General features: G+C 63.2%; 1 protein-coding gene across 10 annotated transcripts in view; it reads right to left on the reverse strand.

Annotated features, from left to right (window-relative positions):
- Positions 1 to 861: 861 nt before the first annotated feature.
- The window catches only part of PTPRF (protein tyrosine phosphatase receptor type F), an 87,607-nt gene continuing 70,578 nt past the window's right edge, over positions 862 to 17,890 (reverse strand). For 6 of the 10 annotated variants that reach the window (XM_047789371.1, XM_047789377.1, XM_047789376.1 and 3 more), the window contains 16 exons: positions 17,121 to 17,339; positions 16,694 to 16,848; positions 13,641 to 13,756; positions 10,029 to 10,061; positions 9,224 to 9,321; positions 6,487 to 6,610; positions 6,150 to 6,325; positions 5,305 to 5,424; positions 4,870 to 5,024; positions 4,492 to 4,777; positions 4,212 to 4,390; positions 3,870 to 3,996; positions 3,590 to 3,715; positions 3,215 to 3,369; positions 2,993 to 3,128; positions 862 to 2,598 (listed from right to left, as the gene is read on the reverse strand). In XM_047789371.1, coding sequence (XP_047645327.1) covers positions 2,530 to 2,598; positions 2,993 to 3,128; positions 3,215 to 3,369; positions 3,590 to 3,715; positions 3,870 to 3,996; positions 4,212 to 4,390; positions 4,492 to 4,777; positions 4,870 to 5,024; positions 5,305 to 5,424; positions 6,150 to 6,325; positions 6,487 to 6,610; positions 9,224 to 9,321; positions 10,029 to 10,061; positions 13,641 to 13,756; positions 16,694 to 16,848; positions 17,121 to 17,339 — 2,274 coding nt within the window. In that variant the 3' untranslated portion in view covers positions 862 to 2,529. The remainder of the gene's footprint in view (positions 2,599 to 2,992; positions 3,129 to 3,214; positions 3,370 to 3,589; positions 3,716 to 3,869; positions 3,997 to 4,211; positions 4,391 to 4,491; positions 4,778 to 4,869; positions 5,025 to 5,304; positions 5,425 to 6,149; positions 6,326 to 6,486; positions 6,611 to 9,223; positions 9,322 to 10,028; positions 10,062 to 13,640; positions 13,757 to 16,693; positions 16,849 to 17,120; positions 17,340 to 17,890) is intronic. The other 4 variants (XM_047789375.1, XM_047789374.1, XM_047789378.1 and 1 more) reach the window with 1 other exon arrangement.

Genomic DNA, 17,890 nt, shown 5'->3' on the forward strand with positions numbered 1-17,890 from the left:
TTCTGGCAACACCAACCGATCCCACCTGACTGCTGATTAACTTCCTGCCTCAGGGCCAGATCTAATGCTGCCCTTTTTATTTATTTATTTATTTATTTGGATCTTTTTAGGACCACACCCAAGGTGAATAGAAGTTCCTAGGCTAGGGGTCGAATCAGAGCTACAGCTAGAAGCCACAGCAACACCAGATCAGAGCTGCGTCTGTGACCTGCACCACGGCTCACAGCAATGCCGGATCCTTAACCCCACTGAGCGGCCAGGGATCGAACCCGCAACCTCGTGGATCCTAGTTGGGTTCATTCCTGCTGAGCCACCACGGGAACTCCCTGCCCCTTTTATCCTCCTAGCAAGCATTTATTGAGTCCCGACTTTTGGCTGGGAAGGCAACTTCTTCAAGAAGTTCACAGCCCCCTGGAGGCGACAGATGAATCAAACAATAATTATAACGTCAACTTGCATTTCATTTCTGCACCGTGGCCTACATAATTTCTTTGGTATTTTCTTTCCTATCTTCGTGTGTGAACAGCTGAAGGAGCAAGAGGAATACTTCCAGCACTGTGCCCCGGTTACTGACCCACAACACAGCCGGACAAGACCGAGCCAGAACACGGCAAGGGTGAGGAGACTCCGAGGCCATGCCCCCAGCCCAGGGAGCCGGGCCCCTGCCGTGTGCTCCTTCCACGCACGGGCGGCTCGGTCTTCAGGCTCCTCTCCGAAACTGGGCCCCATGCCAGGGGGCTTGTCACAGACCCTCAGGGCAGCCTATCTCCTGGGGAGCAGGACATCCGCAGAAGCTACCCCTCGGGACGGACTGACAGAGCCCAGACTCTGGTTCCAGAAAGAGCTGAGACAGAGGCCCGGTTTGTAAGAAATCTGATTATTCAAATTTATTACCATCAAGAATTATGCAATGATGCTGTAGTTTTCTTAACAAATAGAAAACAGACTGTGTACAACAGTGGACTCTACAGCACGAGCATCCACAAGGTAAAAATGAATGTCTCATTCAACATTTCCAACCCTGGATTGTTGATCTTGACAGCCTAGCTAGATCCGGGGACGCCCGCCTCACGTCCCTCGGCTAAAACAGCTATGCACCCCTCCCGCCCCCTCGTACCTACCTAGACAGTGCTGCCCAGAGGAAGAGACCCTCTCCCCGCCCCTCGAAAGCCGAGATCCTAAGCACTGCGTAGAGTCCCATTCAGAGAAGTCCAGTAGTCTGGCCACATTGGTTTAGGAGGGCCTCTTGAAGGAGTGGAAACGAGTGATTTTCAGGGGCTTGGAAAACAGCTGCAAACCAGGGAGGCACGTCATCCGGCCCCTGCTCTGAGGACAGGTATGTGCTACCAGGCCCACTGGCCTGGACCTGCAGGGCCAGCTGCACCCCTGCTTGGCCCTGAGGTGCGTGGGGCGCGGCACAGGGCCGGGCCGGTGCCGATCGCCTTGGCCACGCCATCCTGCATTGCTGGGGGCAAAAGCGAGGCTCTGGGGGCCCAGAGGTCAGGCCGGCAGCTCCCCGCGGAATCCCAGGGGCAGGAAGCCGCCTCCCCTCTCAGGCGTTTGAAGCAGAGGCCAGGGGGTGACTCTTTTTTCCCGCGGTTTTCTTTCGGGTTTTTGTTTGTTTGTTGTCTTTATCTTTCATCTTTGCAGACACGATGGTGATGAGAAACACGCTGCCGGGCTCCCCAGACACGTCCATGGTCCTGGGCTGTGACGGTCACACACACACACACACACACACACACACACACACACACACACACACACACGGGAACTGACGGCTGGGGACCAGCGCCTCCCGTCTCCTCCCCGCCCACTACTGTCCGTGGGGCCTGAAATAAGGCTCTTAAGGAAAAATAAAACAGGGCTTTTTTTTTTTCTTTTCTCTTTTCTAAAAATGTATTTCCCTGCATTTGGCTGAAACGGGATCTTGTCTGAAGGGCTGGAAGAGCAGCCGAATCAGCCATGCCTCCGCTCAGGCCGGCAGCCCCAGCTCCACGCACACGAGGAAGGCACGCTCCATCCCTCAGCAGTGAAATGAAAGGCATCCAACAGAAAGAGGATCCAACGCGAACTCAAAGGAGAAATCAAACTACACCCCAACCCCCACAGCAGCCCATTCTGCAGTTAAGAATTTGCAAAAGGAAAAGTCAGAGGGAAGAGGCTAGAATCCCTGTCTACCCCCACTTAATGTATAAAAAAAGGAGGTTTTGCTCCCATCCCCCCCCATGAGAAGAAGCATGAGAAACGCGGCAGCGGAACAGAGAACTCGAAGCGGCTCGGGGCGGGCCTGGGGGGCAGAGACGGCCCGGCGCCTGCCTGCCCGCCCGCCCACCCCCTCACCCAGGGGAGTGCTGGGCTCTCCGTCTGGTGTGGCAATGTTCCTGAAACGCTGTGATCTCAGAGGGCTGTGCTCTGCCAACAACAGCATCCGTGCAGGAGGGCTGGACGATGGTCGGTATGGCTCAGAGGAGCTGGGTCCCCTCCAGAGCCCCCAGGCGGGGGCAGCGGAGGAGGGGGGGGCGGTAGTTACGTTGCATAGTGGTCAAAGCTGCCGAGGTACTCCAGGGCTGCGCGGTAGCACAGCTGGTACTGGTCCTGCCGGGCAGGACAGGGGGCTGGTCAGGGTGGGCAGTGCCGGCAGATACCCCTAACAAGGCCAAGGGCACTCACTCACACCGCAGCCAGAGGCGGGGGGGGGCACTGAGTCAGCCTCTGCCTCTGCTGGCCAGGAGCGGAGGCGGGACCCAGACATCTGCTCAGACTTCCTCCTGCCCCTCAAACTGCCCCTAGACCATGCGCCCCTTAGGGACAGCCACATCCAACCCTAGCCGGGAGGCAGGCACCCCACTGGTGCTCAGGGCACTGCTGCTGAGAGGGGAGCGTGATCAGCTCATCCCACCCCAGCGCCCCGGGCTGAGCAGGCAGGGATCAGTGCCAGCAGCCTGTGGCTGTGAGGAGCGGCCTCGGGCCCGGCCAGCGGCCCGCGTACCTCCGTCTGCACCATGGCCGGGCGCTGTGTGCGCAGCGTCTTCACGGTCTGGAACATGTCGACCACGCCCTCGTAGCGCATCCGCTCCAGGACGATGCTCAGCGTGATGAACACGCCGGTGCGGCCCACGCCGGCGCTGCTCGGGGACAGCGCTGGATCAGGGCTCCTGCCCCGAGGCCCCCGGACCCCCACCTGCCCAGCCCTCCACGGGGTCGGCCCCACCTGCAGTGCACCGTGATGGGCCCGTCCTGCCCGAACTGCTCCTTGGTCTTGTGCACCTGCCCGATGAAGTCGATGAAGCCCTCGCCCGTCTTGGGCACGCCCTGCTCTGGCCAGTCCGTGAACTGGAACTGCCGGATCGTCCTCGACTGCCCATCCTGGGAGAGGGAGCAGGAGCCGGGGTTGGCTGGAGCCCCAGGCCACGCGGGCAGTGGCGTGACGCAGGTAAGTCGTGACACCAAGGCCACCCCGGGAAAGGGGCCCATGTTCTACGGCCTGAGCCGGGGCACCGTGCAGGCAGCCCCCGCCCCAAGGGGCTCTGGTAGTTTTACAGACATGCCTTCAGGCAAATACAGACGCTCCCCTGTCCACACTCACCCGGGCGTCTGTGACCTTGAACTCACGCAGGATGTACTGGGGCATGTTGTACTCAGCCATCGGGTCGACGACAAAGTACTGGTAGCGAGCAGAGCGCTCTGCGGGCCAGTACTGGTGGCATTTCTCCTGTGGACAGAGGACCCAGCCCCCACGGTCAGGGGAGGAAGGTGGGGGAGGAAGGCGGAGGCGGCTCCGGGTTTCAGAGGATTTGGGGGTGAAATGGGGCTGGGAGGCAGAGGAGACGGCCGTGTGGGGGAGGGGGCCCCAGGGACGGGCTCACCCTGCCCATCTCCCGGAGCCGGGTCAGCATGACGATGATGGTGGAGTTGTGCTCCCAGAGCATGCGCCAGAAGTCCTCGGTGCTCTCCGCCAGGGGCCCCTGCGTGGCTATGTAGGCCTTCTGCTGTCTGGGGTGGACACAGGGCCGGACCTGCTGGAGGCGCTGCTGCTGGCTCCGTCTCCCCCCCACCACTGCCTCGTCCCTGGGGGGCCCCCTCAAACCCCCCCTCCTCCAGGAAGCCCACCCTGGCCTTCCGGGCCGGCCCTATCCTGCTGAGTCCCAGCCAGCCAGGCACAGGCCCGGCGACCCCTGGGCCTGGGGGGCCGTCGTGCGCGTGCTGACCTGTAGCCATCCAGGAAGCTGGCGTTGATGTAGTCGGAGCCCTCCACGCCGCGGATGGGCTGCAGACACACCCGGGTCAGTTCGTAGGGCATGATGTTCACCAGGCGGTTCTTGAACTTATTGCAGGGCAGGTTGGCGCTGATGAAGCGGGATGTGTGGGCCTTGGAGCTGGCCAGCAGCTGATGAGACACGGAGGGCCGGTCAGGCCCGGCTCCCCGGGGACCAGACCCCGCCCATCCAGGCCCAGGAGGTGGGCGGGTGCGCCCGGCCCCACGCCCACCTTGAACTCCAGCTCCATGGCAGTCACGCTCTCCCCGGGAGGCACTTGGCCCAGCTTCTGGATGTGGGCGTAGAGGCTGCGGGCGGGCACCTCTGTGTGTCCGCACGTGGCGGCCTCCAGCAGCGCCTCGTGGATGAACACGTACTGGTCCTCCGTCTGCACCATGTAGTTGCGCTGCGCCCGCATGCAGGTCACGTGGCCGTAGATGTCCACCGTCTTCTCGTGCTTCATCCGCTCCAGCATGGCATCGATGACAATGAAGCAGCCGGTGCGGCCCACGCCCGCGCTGCAGGACACGGGCTCAGCCTGCGCAGAGGCCCCTCCGGCTGCACCCCCCACGCCCACGCCCACGCCCACCGGGGCTCACCCCCCCCTCACCTGCAGTGCACAACCATGGGCCCCGCGTCGAGCGGGTTGCAGGCCTTGACCCGCCGCAGGAAGGCCAGGATGGGGGTTGGGTACTCGGGAACCCCGTGGTCCGGCCAGGCCATGAACTGGAACTGCCGTAGCTCCCGCTTCTCACTGGAGCCACTCTGGGGAGGAGAGCCGCAAGGGACGGTGGGACCAGGGAGCATGCCTGCCCCAGACTCGGGGCCACATCCCCGTTCCCCGACAGGGCTCAGGAGCCTCACGGGGCAGCCTGGAGGAGCTCTCGGTGCCATATCCCTCCGTCCCACCCGCGGCGCAGGCCCGCGTGGAACTCTCCCATCTCCAGGCCCCGGCCTCCCACACGACCCCCTCCCCACGGCAGGCGAGACTCGGACTGCTGTCCCGGCAGGGCCCTGGCGGGGGGGTGGGGGGTGGGAAACACACCTTGTGGAGCGCGAAGGTGCGCACGGTGTACGTGGCCAGCTCCACCGTGTCCAGGAGGGTCACCTGGACGAGGCCGTAGGTCTCGGTGCCCCGGGCCGGCCAGTACTGATCACACTTCACCTGCGGGGGGACAGCGGGGGTGGGTGCGAGGGTAGCTGGAGGTGCCCAAAGGCTCGGACGGACGGAGCCCAAGGCAGAAGCAGGGTGGGAGCTCTAGCGTACCCGGCTCAAGGCAAGCAGCCCGGAACTCTCAGCCCCACTGTGCCACCCCTTTCCAAACCATATCAGGCTCTCACGCGATGCGCCACCCCTGCCCTCGAGAGGGGAACAGGGGACGTAATTGAAAATTATTTATTCATGACCAGATCGCAGCAGGCACATTTTCTGCCAGATTTACCCATAACGTTTATGTTTACGTTTTCAAGCTCTGTAAATCTTATGTTCCGGGCGACGCGCTGCTGTGCAAAGGCAGAGAACAGCAGCTCTTTGCACTAACTAACTCGGGAGATGTGTGAATTCCCCAGCAGCGCTCCAGCATCTGGGGGACATGTGAACATCCCAGGACCACGCCAGCAACCGGGGAAGACATTAACATTCTTGGAAAATGACAGCATCTGGGGCAACATGTTAACACGCGAGGAGCCCACGAGTGTCTGGGGAACACGCCCCACCCCGGGAACGCCCAGCAGCGGGGACATGGTGACAGCCCAGGAGAACAGCGGCACTTGGCAAGTCCCTTGAGGAGCTTCCTCCCACAGAGACGGAGAGGGTGCTCGAAGCCGCCGCCGGGTGGCTGAGAATTTCCCTGGCCCCGCCCCTCCCGGGAGGGCCCTGCGGGGCCTTACCCGGGACTTCTCCTCCAGCCGCGTCATCATGACCACTGTGGCTGTGCGCTGCTCCCACACCATCCGCCAGAAATCACCCATGGTCTCCGGCAGCGGGCCCTGCGTGGCGATGTAGGCGTTCTGCTTGCGGTAGCCGTCGATGTAGTTGGCGTTGATGTAGTCGCTCCCCGGGACGCCTACGGACAGCAAGGCACGCGACGAGCATGGTCCCAGGGCCTCCATCTCAGCCCACAGCTCGGCGCACCCCGGGACCCCTGGGCTGCTCCTGGGGGAGGAGCTGTCCCACGGCGAGGAGGAGGACGGCGGGGGGCGGGGGGGACGGCTGCCCTCGGCTCACCATCGATGGAGGTCAGGATGACCCGAGAGTGGTCGTAGGCGATGACGTTGGCGTAGCGGTTCTTGGGCTTGTTCACCTCCAGGTTTGAATTCTCCCACGTGAACTGCTGTCCGGGGTCAATGGACTGCAGGGAACAGAGGCGGCCGGTGGAGCGGGGCAGGAGCTGAGCTCTAGTGCCCCCATGGTGACCCAGACTTCCAGCTGCTGCCCACTTGGTGCCCTCGCCCCTGGGATCCGCCCCACCGTGCTGGTGAAGACTGAGCACTGGCCTCTGGCCCTGGAGCCCAGAGACGGCTGGGGCGCCTGTCCGGGAGGCGATGGGCCAAAGACTCCTCCCACCACGGTACCAGTCCTCCTTGCCCAGAAGAGTGGTCCGGCGTGCGGTGGGGGCTGGGGCAGTCCCTCAAGCCCTGCACCCAGCTAAGGACTGCGGAGCACGATGGAGAGACGGTGGTCGGCCATGCAGGACCCGACGCTGCCGAGGGTGCCGGACACCTCTGCACAGCCTCGCCCTGCTCCCCTCTTCCCTCCCTGGCTGTTCCTTCCCGAGGCAGGGCACAGTGCACCTCCAGGCTTCGTTCCCGGGCCTCTTCACCATAGCCAACCTTTCCTGGGCGAGCTCACTTGCTTGCTGTACCTGAAGCCCAGATGCCGGAACTGCCCTAATTTCAGCTGCAGCCCAGACTCTCCCCGAGCTCCCGATCTGAACAGCTGGCAGCCCCACCTGGGCGCCCCACAGGTCCTTCCATCTCAACCCTTTGCCAAGCTGCACTCACCAGCTTCCCCTGCAAACCTGGCCCTGCTGCTGGGGGTCCCCCTGCAGGAAGGGCACTGTCGTCATTACCCACAAGCCCCGGACAGCCCCTAAAAGCCACCCTCCGAGATCCTCTGCGCCCCACGCCTTCGGTCACCGGGTTCCAGGGCTCCCTCCACCCTCTCGACTCTCCCCGGTCTGCTGCCACAGCCTCAGCCAGGCCACCCCCGCTCAGAATTGGCCTCTCTCTGCCTCTTCGCTTGGCCCCGCTCCGTCCTGGAGCCAGAGCCGTTCCCTGCTTGGTGCCTTCCACGGTTCCTCGCGGCCTCAGACGATAACGAGCGCCTGGCACTGCTCTAGCACTCCGCGTGTTTCCCTCATCTAATCCACCCTCCCTCTACAGACGACACCACCCAGAGTCCTCCGCGCAGCATGCCACGTCGGCTGTGTTTTGGTGCCAGCCTGCGTCCCTCCGCAGGACAGCGAGCCCGGCCCCGTGCGCGCCCAGCGCACACCAGCCGCAGTCTGCTTCATCTCCGACCTTCCCACACGTCTGCGTGTTTAATGTTTGAGGTCACACTCAGTGCTGATCATCGGCCTGCCCTGGTTTCCCCACGGACGGAACTCCCTGTGGGCACTTGTCCCCATGCCCCCAGCTCCCAGCCAAGGGCACTGCCTGACCGTGGCTGCCGAGTGACTGACTGACGCTTAGAGGTAACAGAGCTACGGGATCCCGGCCGAGAGCTCACAGCAGGCTGCGGGGAAAGCTTGGACTGGAGCGGAGAAGGGGCAGAAGGTGGAAGGGGCACACTGAGCCTAGGCAGCGAGGCGCAGAGATCCACCGGGAGGAGGGCAGGTGTGGACACGGAACTGGATGAACGCCGGCGGAGGACCAGGGAGGCCTCCCGGGCAGACAGGGCACGGCGGGCACGGAGCCCGACCCACCAGCTCTGTTGCCCTCGCAGCAGATCTTGTGCAGAGCCGGCTCCCCGCCACCACCCTTGGGTGCGCCACAGGGAAAGTCAGCACACTTTCCTCAAGGCAGCCCTGCTCACGGGTTCGCCTTCTAAGCTCAAGCTCTTCTGAGGGGACCTGGCTCACGGCCCCTGGAAGGGGAATCCTGGTGTCCAGGACAGCACGCATGGCGGAGGGTAGACCTCTGACGAGGGGGCAGCCCGCCCCTCGGTCCCGTCCCTCCATCATCCGAGGGGGAATCCTGGGCCAGGCCTGCGCTGGGAGCAGAGGGATGCGAGGGCTCGAGGCAGAAGATGCCTGCCCTCCCGCACCTCTGTGCCCCTTAGAGGAGGCAGGGCTCTCCTTGCCACTGCTGCACGAGTGAAGCGCCTCCCAGCTGGGCCTGTGAGCGGGTAGGGCGGAAGTCAGAGTGAAGTGAGCCGCGGGAGGGCCCTGAGCAGGAGGGTTTGTGCAGCCCGAGCAGCAAGATTCAGGGCTCCGGTGCCCCATCTCCGTGATCTGCGCTCTGAGAACCCCAAAGAGCACATGCGTGTGCAGGGCACAGGCTGCCAGGCCCTACCACTCATTGGCTGTGTGACCTTGGGCAAGTCGCTTCCCCGCTCTGAGCCTCAGCTCTTCATCGACAAGATGGGCTGACTCCAGTACCCATTTCAGAGAACTGTGGCGGGGACAGAATGAGGTGAGGCATGTGCAGGGCCTCGCCCGGAGCCGGCCCCCAGAGAGCTCCCCACAAATGCCGGCTGTGGTTGCCCATCTCTGTGTGCGTCCTGCCTGCCTCCATTAGCTTCAGGGCGTGTGTCTGAGTGTCCTGGCCTGGGGGCCTGGAGGGGCTTCGGCCAAGCCTGGCATCTGAGAGCTGAGCTCCCCGCTTGCCACTCTGACCCCCACCCCCATCTGTGCTCTGGGGAAGCCTCGAGCCCCCCACCCGCAGCGGAGGCCTGAGGCGGGACGGACGCTGGCCCGGGGCCAGGCACACGGCAGGGGGCCGGCCGGGAGAGGACCTCTCACCTCGTACTCCTGGGAGAACTTGAGGCCATCGTTGGCTTTGAGGCGCTCGATGTTGTCCGCCAGGTTGGTGACGGGGATGGGCGGGTGGTCTCGCATACCTGCGGGCAGGGCACACACAGGCAGGGTTGGCACGAGGCCTGCGCGGGCTGGCGGAGACGGCCCCGACGCAGGTATGTGCACATGTGAACACGTGTGACCATGGAGCACTCGGCACTGGTGGCGTGGAGACGGCAGCACATGCGGCGACAGGGATGGCGGGGCACACGGCGGCTGGAGGGAGGGCGAGCACAGAGGGCGCGTGTGTGCCGTGAGCGTGTGTGAGCGTGTCCACGTGACGCGGTGCTGGGCCGCAGGTTCTCAGCCGGGATGAGAGGCTTCCTCCCTCCCAGGCTGGGGCCGGGAGCCCAGGTGGAGGGCGGCGGGCGGGGGCTGGGCTGCGCAGCCTGCGCCCTGCCCGAGGGCCGCCTGTGGACAGCGCTCCTGCCCCCTCTGGCGCCCGTCACCACGGGAGGCTCTGTGAGGCCGCGGCGCCGGCACCCGGCGTGTGGATGGAGCGATCACGACGTATGGAGATGGGACAGGCACCAGACAGACGGGGGGGGGCCTGAGGAGAGAGGACGGGGCGGGAGGGGAGACGGGAGGGAGGAGGCAAGGCGGGGAGAGCGTGGGGTGCAGAGGGAAAGACCCGGGCGGGAGGAGGAGAGAGAGGAGGGCAGAGGAAGGGCGGAGGCGACTGGATGAGAGAAGAGGAGGAAACACACAGAAGCCAGAGTGGGCCCCACACACGGGAACGTGGAAAACTAACTTGAGATATTCGGGCAACTGGGGACACTGGAACCTGCAGAGAAAAAGAACAAAAACAACGGGGCAAGAGAAGGAAACCCGTTAACCTCCGGCATGGTCGCCGTCAGACAGCGAGGGGCCGGGGGCTCAGGGAGGGCAGTGTCCCCACAGCTCCTTCCGCCCCCAGAGGGACAGCTGCATCTCCCACCCAGAGCCGGGGTGGCCTTGGGGGCCTCTTTCTGTGACGAAATTCTAGGTCCAAACCAACCCTTGTACCCTCTGCTGCCAAAACTTGACCCTGGCTATTCCCAGGTGATTTGGCAGAAGGGAGGTGTGCTTTTAAGGAGGTGAGGCACAGGCGGTGAGAAACGGAAGGGCGAGCCCACGGGAGGATGTGCAGATGGGGACTGACCACTCTTTGGGCTTTGCTGTGTGTTTGAAGCATTTTCAGAGTAAAAGCTGGAGTTGCCATGGTGGCTCAGTGGTTAACAAATCTGACGAGCATCCATGAGGACACAGGTTTGATCCCTGGCCTTGCTCAGTGGGTTAGGGATCCAGCTGTGGATCTGCGACCTGTGGTGTGGGTCGCAGACGTGGCTCGGATCCTGCGTTGCTGTGGCTGTGGTGTAGGCTAGCAGCTGTAGCTCTGATTCGACCCCTAGCCTGGGAACCTCCATGTACTGCGGGTGCAGCCCTGAGAAAAAAAAGAATGAAAGTCGAATTATGAGCTAAACTCGTATTTAATTTAGTTTACTGAACTAAAAACACAAAAGAAACGTGCACCGTGGACACTGCTGCCAGCCCGCACTGGCCCTCTGGTCACTGGCTCCCTCCCTGGGACCAACTCTGTGCACGGGTCGCCTCTCCCTGGCAGGAGCCACATCCCTGACTGCAGCACCTTTGGTGACCTGCACGGTGCCCCGTCCTGGGCGGGCCTCGGCCTCTGGTCCTTCTGGAGCCCCCACTCCTCTGACACCACCTCAGGCTGCCCACGCTCCACCCACTTTCTCCTCCCAGGCCCCTGCCATCCCCCCAGGCCCTGCAGCCTCGGGATTCAGAGCCCAGCAGGGCCCTCACACTCACTTGGCACGCCTCAACACGCCAAGGCTCCAGCCCCCGGTCCCTGGCCGCCACGCACTCTCCAAGGTCCCAGCTGCCAAAGCCCCAGCCCCCTTCGGGTCCCTGCTGCTTGCTGCAAAGCCTCAGGTCCCCGCCAGGCTTGGGGACACGCCTCTCTCCCGCGTCCTCCCTCCGGCTTCTCCCCCTTGGCCCCTCTACACCTTGCCGCCTTCCCTGGCTGCTTTCCTGCCTTCCCACCCCTCTCCGCCTCCGCTGGGAGAGCCCACCGACTCTCGGGCTTTGACCCCCGCCTGCTCCTCAGTGCCCCCCACGCCCGTGGTTCCAGCTGGGATGTCGCTGCGGAGGTCCACTGCCCGAGACCTCACTGCTCCCTGGACCTGCCCTCCCTACCGTTCAGCCAGCAGCCACGGAGTCATCCTGGCCCCCCCGCACCCATTTCCTCCCCCCTCGTAGAATCAGGCTCCAGTCCTGCTGCTCAGGCCGCCCTCGTGCTTCCCAAGTCCAACCCTTCCCTCTGCCCCACTACCACCGCCCGTCCAGGTCCTGCTTTTATTCTTTTTCGGGCCGCACTTGGGGCATGTGGAGGGTCCCAGGCTAGGGGTCTAATCGGAGCCGTAGCTGCCAGCCTGCACCACAGCCACAGGCACAAGGGATCTGAGCCGCGTCTGCGACCTACACCACAGCTCACGGCAATGCCGGATCCTTCACCCACTGAGCAAGGCCAGGGGTCGAACCTGCAACCTCATGGATACTAGTCAGGTCTGTTCCTGCTGAGCCACAATGGGAACGCCACCAGTCAGGTTCTTAACCTGCTGAGCCACACGGCACCTCCTTGGCACCTTCCCAACGGCCTCCCTCCCCAAGGCGCCCCACCGTCCGTCTGCCGTCCACATGGCAGCCAGAGAGATGTTTCTAAAGCACACGTCCAACCAACCCTGCTGAAAACCTTTAATGCTTCCCGGGACCCTCTAGATGGAATCCAAACCCCTTAGCCTGGCACGCAGGTCCCTCTGTGGCTGGGCCTTGGTCTTACCCTCCGTCTCATCTCTGCGCTCTCGACACCCCCAGCTCCCAAGCTGCAAAACACGGCCCCGAAACTGCTTCCGCAGCCTTTGCCACGGAAGGGAGCTCCCCCCACTGCTCCGCCTGACGAAGGCCCCATGGCTCGCATCCCTCTCAGAGGAGACGGGCCTGCTTCCTCACAGGCCTGATCAGGCCCGGCCGCAGCAGCCTGCCGGGTGAGCCGGGCTCACTCAGGACACGGGCCCTTGGAACCCGGTCAGCATGCTGGGAGGGAGCCCGGGCCAGGGGACGCTGCCTCCTGCGGTCGTCACCGCCAAAAACCCCAGGTGGGCGCACAGCGGACGCCAGTGTCAACCACCTGACGTGAGAATGAGTGACTCTCCAGAATTCAGGGGTCAGCAAACTTTTCTATGAGAGGCCAGATAGTAAATATTTGGGTGCCTGTCGTGTCTACTTAACTCTCCCTTGTAGCATGGAAATAGCCGTAGATGATACACAGTTGAAGGAGTGCGGCTGCGTTCCAATAAAACTTTATTTGCAAGAACAGGCGGTGGGCCATGCTGGCCCCAGGCCATAGTTTGCTGACCCCTGCTTTCAATGATCTGGCTCCCAGCCTTCGAGTTCTCCGGCCAAGGAGCCCAGACATTCTGGACTGGAGACAAACTGCTCCTGCTATGCTCCTGTCTGACTTTCTGACTCACAAAAACTGTGAATAGTACGTAATTGTTATTGTCAGCCACGAGGTTTTGGGGTGATTTAGTATGCAGCAATAACTAGCTCGTGCACACACAAACTCTGTTCTTTCACGCATTCACTCAGCTGTCTGTGTGTTTGCTTCACAGGCGTCCAACAAGAACCCACCGTGAGCACAACACACGGGAGGCAGGAGGAACGAGACACAGCTCCCGGCTCCACGGAGCTCAGACTGTCACTGAGGCAATTCCAGCCCAGGGTGAGAGGTGTCTCGATAGAAGAAGCATCTGGGAGCCAAGGAGAACCCCCCCCCTGCCCCCAGGAAAGAAGTTTGAGCTACGTCTGCTGGGGTTCTGGGGTGTGGGGAGGGAGTGACACCTCAGGGAGAAGGAACAGCCAGAGAGCCACGTGAGAGTGGTGGGGAAGGAAGGGCAGGCGCCGAGCCCTGGGCAGGGCCCTGTGCTCTCGCAGGAAATCTGGAGCCGGCCACTGGCAAGGGTCAGATGCGGGGACCCCACCCCCCACAAGTGTCTGGCGGGTCATTTCCCACCAGCAAACCCTTCTTTCGTATGCGGGGGCCAGAAGGGTTTGCTCTGTGAGGGTCCCTAGCCCACATCCAGAGAGCTTGACCAAAGACAAGGCAGCGTCTAAACTAAGTAGCTGCCCCCCCGACCATCAGAGGCTCCTGGGCTCTGCAGCACCTGCCCAGCTTTTGGATATAGGGGTTCCTCGGTCACTCAACAAGGTGGAGGGAGAAGGGCAGAAGGGGGCGAGGTGAGGCCAGGGGGAGAGCCACAGGCCTTCATGGGGGGCAGGCAGGCTGGGGGAGCCGCCCTACCTGGGGTCTGGTAGTTGAGCCTCCGCATCTCCACGGGGTCGGAGGAGTGGGCCAGCAGGGAGTCCTTCAGCCCAATGGACTGCTCATCCTTGGACGATGGGGAGTGGGTCCTTTTCCTGGGGAGGCAGAGGGCAGGTGGTGAGAACCGAGGTCGAGGCAGAGGACAGAGATGCAGGGCACAGCCGGCTGCCACGGAGCCTGTGTCCACAGCTCTGCCCCTCCCACCGCAGCCTGGGGTCTGAGTGCAGGGAAGCCAGGGCCAGAGCAGCTTTGCAGGAGAGAACATGGCGGGGGTGACAGCAGGAGTGGGGAGTGGACAGAGGGCCAGCGCAGTGAGAAGGGGCGGGGGCCGCAGAGGCTGGTGGCTCCTTCCCACAGAGGGACTGTTGTCTGAAGGGCCCCACGGCTGAGGCAGCGGGAGCCACGGGGGGGGGGGGCACATGCAAATGACACGTAAGATATGCAAACATCACAGAGCTGGGCCCTGCTGCCTGGCCGTGGGCATCAGGGCAAAGGCGCAGAGCAGCAGGGGAGGGGCCCGGAAGGCGTTCCCCCAGCCAGGAAGAGCCTGGCCCCAGCTCCCCGTCTCAAGGACAGGCTCAGAGGCAGACTGCAAGGTCCTGCTGCTGACTAGCACCCAGGGGCCGCTTCTGCTCAGCGGACACAGGGGTGTTCAGGGAAGAACTTGGGAGAGTGCGCACAGCCCGCACACAGGCCAGACTGGCTCCCGCGAACACCGCGGAGCACGGGAGCCTGGGGGAAGGGCAGGGGGCGTCAGAGGACTGCGCTACGCCTGTACCTGCAGAAGGGGGCATCGCCTGTGCAGAGCACCAGCGAGAGTGACAGAGCCCGTCCCCCGGCTGCCAAGCGGGCCAGATAGCCGCAGGCCGGGGGGCGCCCGGCCCGCACCCCGCCCCTCCCTGCGGGCCCGCGGTACGCGGGGGAGAGGTGAAGGCGGGGGCGTGTGCGGAGAGAAGGAAGGATTCCTACCTTTCTTGTTTACTAGGTCCCGAAAGACAGGCAAGGACAGAAGAAAGGAACCGTCACTGTTTCTGCCAAGCGCTCAGGCTCTCTCATGCCACGGGGGACACTGCCGGACCGATCTATGGCACCCGTGTGGCATTCCCAGGGAGGCTCACCTCTCCTGGCAGACGCCAGGACCCGGGTGGCAGTGGAAAGACGAGTGGGTGTGTGGGACTCCTCAAGCTCCCCCGCCAAGGGTCTCCACGCCCTGAACCAGGATGGCCTGTCCCTGTTCACCCCGGGAGGAAGCAGCTAACCTCAGGAAGAGACCCCAGGTCCGGGCCGGGAGGAGTGGGGAGCTGGGCACGGGAACTCGTGTGCAAATGCGTCCAGACACACGGACCAACAGGCGTTTGCTGCCAGCCCTGTGCTGGCCGAGACCCGTGATGTTTCCAGCGAAGCACCACTGGGCAGAGAGGGGCAGAGGGGGACAGTGGCTGGCAGAGCCCCATGGGCACCAGAGCCTGGAAAGGAGTCCTGCAGGATGGGATGGCAGTTGCCTGGGCAAGGAGAGGGAGAACTCTGGGGCAGAGGAGCACAGCCTGAGCCGGCCGGGACCTGCATTTGGTCAGGGACCGCATCGGGCATGGTGGCGGGGGCCAGAGGAGTTGGGTATCTGATGACGCTCAGGCTATAACTCTCTTTAGTTAAAACTGAGATGTTCTGGAGTTCCCGTCGTGGCGCAGTGGTTAAGGAATCCGACTAGGAACCATGAGGTTGCGGGTTCGGTCCCTGCCCTTGCTCAGTGGGTTAACGATCCGGTGTTGCCGTGAGCTGTGGTGTAGGTCGCAGACGCCGCTTGGATCCCGCATTGCTGTGGCTCTGGCGTAGGCCGGTGGCCACAGCTCCGATTCGACCCCTGGCCTGGGAACCTCCACATGCCGCGGGAGCTGCCCAAGAAATGGCAAAAAGACAAAAAACAAAACAAAACAAAACTGAGATGTTGACTTTTTTTTTGTCTTTTGTTGTTGTTATTGTTGTTGTTGTTGTTGTTGCTGCTATTTCTTGGGCCGCTCCCAGGGCATATGGAGAGTCCCAGGCTAGGGGTTGAATCAGAGCCGTAGCCACCGGCCTACACCAGAGCCACAGCAACGCGGGATCCGAGCCGCGTCTGCAGCCTACACCACAGCTCACGGCAACGCCGGATCGTTAACCCACTGAGCAAGGGCCGGGACTGAACCCGCAACCTCATGGTTCCTAGTCGGATTCGTTAACCACTGCGCCACGACGGGAACTCCTGTTCTGACATTTAGAGTGACAAAATAAATCTTTGGAAATCCCTCTCCAGCTGGGAGGAGGACGGAGAAGAGGAGAGACTCCTGCAACTGCCTGAGAGAGGACTGAGGGGAGCCACATGCCAGGTCCCCAGCCACCCGGGCACGTGCGCTGCTTCGTGGGGAGCCCACAGCGGGCCCAGTGGTGTTCACGGGAGGACACATGGGAGACTGGGTGCAGCGAGACAGAGGAGTGGCGAGGGTGACCCCCAGGTTTATGGTTGGTAACTCGGGGGGTGGCCCATTCCCTGGGATTAGGGACCCTGGGGGAGGGTCGTGGGGAGGTTCAAGACACCCAGCGTCTGGGAGAGCTGTGGATGCTGTGGGCACAGCAGATGTGAAGCGTGTGCCAAGTGAATGTCCCTGGGCACATGTGGGCCTGGAGCTGGGTCTGGAGGCCGCGAGAGGGGCGTCATCCAGGGATGGGGGCAGAGGAGGTGCTGAAGGCAGGACCAGGAGAAGGCGGTGCCTTGAACCTGAGAGACAGACCCACTCACATCCACTAAGACAGACGGACAGCCAGATGGACGGACAGACACGCCTGACGATGCACGTGGACAAGCGCTCTGAGGGTTGGGCTCCTGGTCACACTCAGGGTCACGCCCACGTGTGTGCACACACCCTGCTTCTGCTCCTCCTGGTTTCTCACTGGGCCCGGGGCGCCGCCTGGGGTGCGGGCTGCCCCAGGTCTGCCGGCACCAGGCACAGGGAGGGCCTGAGGGGCCGGGGGCAGGTGGCCGTGCCCGGAGCACTCACCTCTTGAACAGGAGGATGGCGATGACGATGAGGATGATGAGGATGACTGCCAGGACGGGGCCCGTCACCCACAGCATCTCGGGCTCCTCCTGCTGCTGCGCTGGTGTCACCTGCACCACGATCTCATCGGAGTAGGGGCTGGAGGCGTAGCGCTTCTGCGGCCCGGTGGAGGAACAGCACAGATGATGAGCCCGGGGCCAGATCCCCCACCCTCTGCCCCCAACCTGGACCCAAGAGGCTGACGTGGGCCTGGTCAGCTGACTGGGCCGAGGGCCAGAGTAGGTCTGGCCTTCTGGGCCTTAGAGTTAGTGCCTTGAGGCCCCTAAGGCAGCCCGGGGCCTCTGGGTTACTGCAGGCCTGGGATCTCGTGGTGTTTGAGATGGGCCTGCAGAGTGTCTGTCTGATCAGGCTGGGGGCTTGGGCAGACCTGATCCACGGGTTCCTTCAGAGAGGCGAGCACAAAGCACTGGTAGCTCAGGTCTGGAGACAGGGGCCGGTTGTAGAAGCCCCGGTAGCTCTTCTTGTCCCCCAGGGTGAAGGTCTCAGGCAGCACGTCCACTTGGGCGGCCACGTATGGCTTCAGCCGCTCTGTCTGTCGCCGCCGCCGCCGCCGCTCCCCGCCGCCTTGCTCGATGGCCTCCAGCAGCTGCCAGAGCAGAGCATGGGGGTCAGTGGGGCCTTGGGGCACACGCTCCTGGACCCGGGGCCTGGAACATGAGCGCCCCGGGCTGAGGCTGAGGCTCGCCTTCCGTGTGAGGGGCCCAAGCCTGGCCTGACTCACTGTCCTCGTAAAATCATGCTGGATACCAGATGGGGCAGTGCCACTCCTCCTAGCCCATCCGGCAAGACAGGGCGCTCTGGGTAACCTTCCCCTCACTAATCAGAGGGCTGCCTGCGCTCCTCTGCGGGAGGAGGAGGGGAGATGCCAAACAGGCCGGGCTCCACCCTGGCTCCTCTGCGGCCTCTGGAGCCTTGAGACGCCAAAGCTTTCGGGGGCCAGGACTCTTGAGGTCTCAAGAGATGCCTCTTCCACTCCCCACCCCAGGGGATGCTCCGCAAACCCCTCGGGGGCGGTCTCCGTAAGCCCTCCCGGAGTTCTCCGGAAGCTCCCCAGGGCCACCTCAGCGTCTCTCTCCCCCGAGGCGGGGGGCAGGCTGCCAGCCGGAGAGTGATTCCGGTTTGGGGGAGTCCCCAGGG

Source organism: Phacochoerus africanus, chromosome 8 (genome assembly GCF_016906955.1).
Source record: "Phacochoerus africanus isolate WHEZ1 chromosome 8, ROS_Pafr_v1, whole genome shotgun sequence".
Taxonomy (NCBI): domain Eukaryota; kingdom Metazoa; phylum Chordata; class Mammalia; order Artiodactyla; family Suidae; genus Phacochoerus; species Phacochoerus africanus.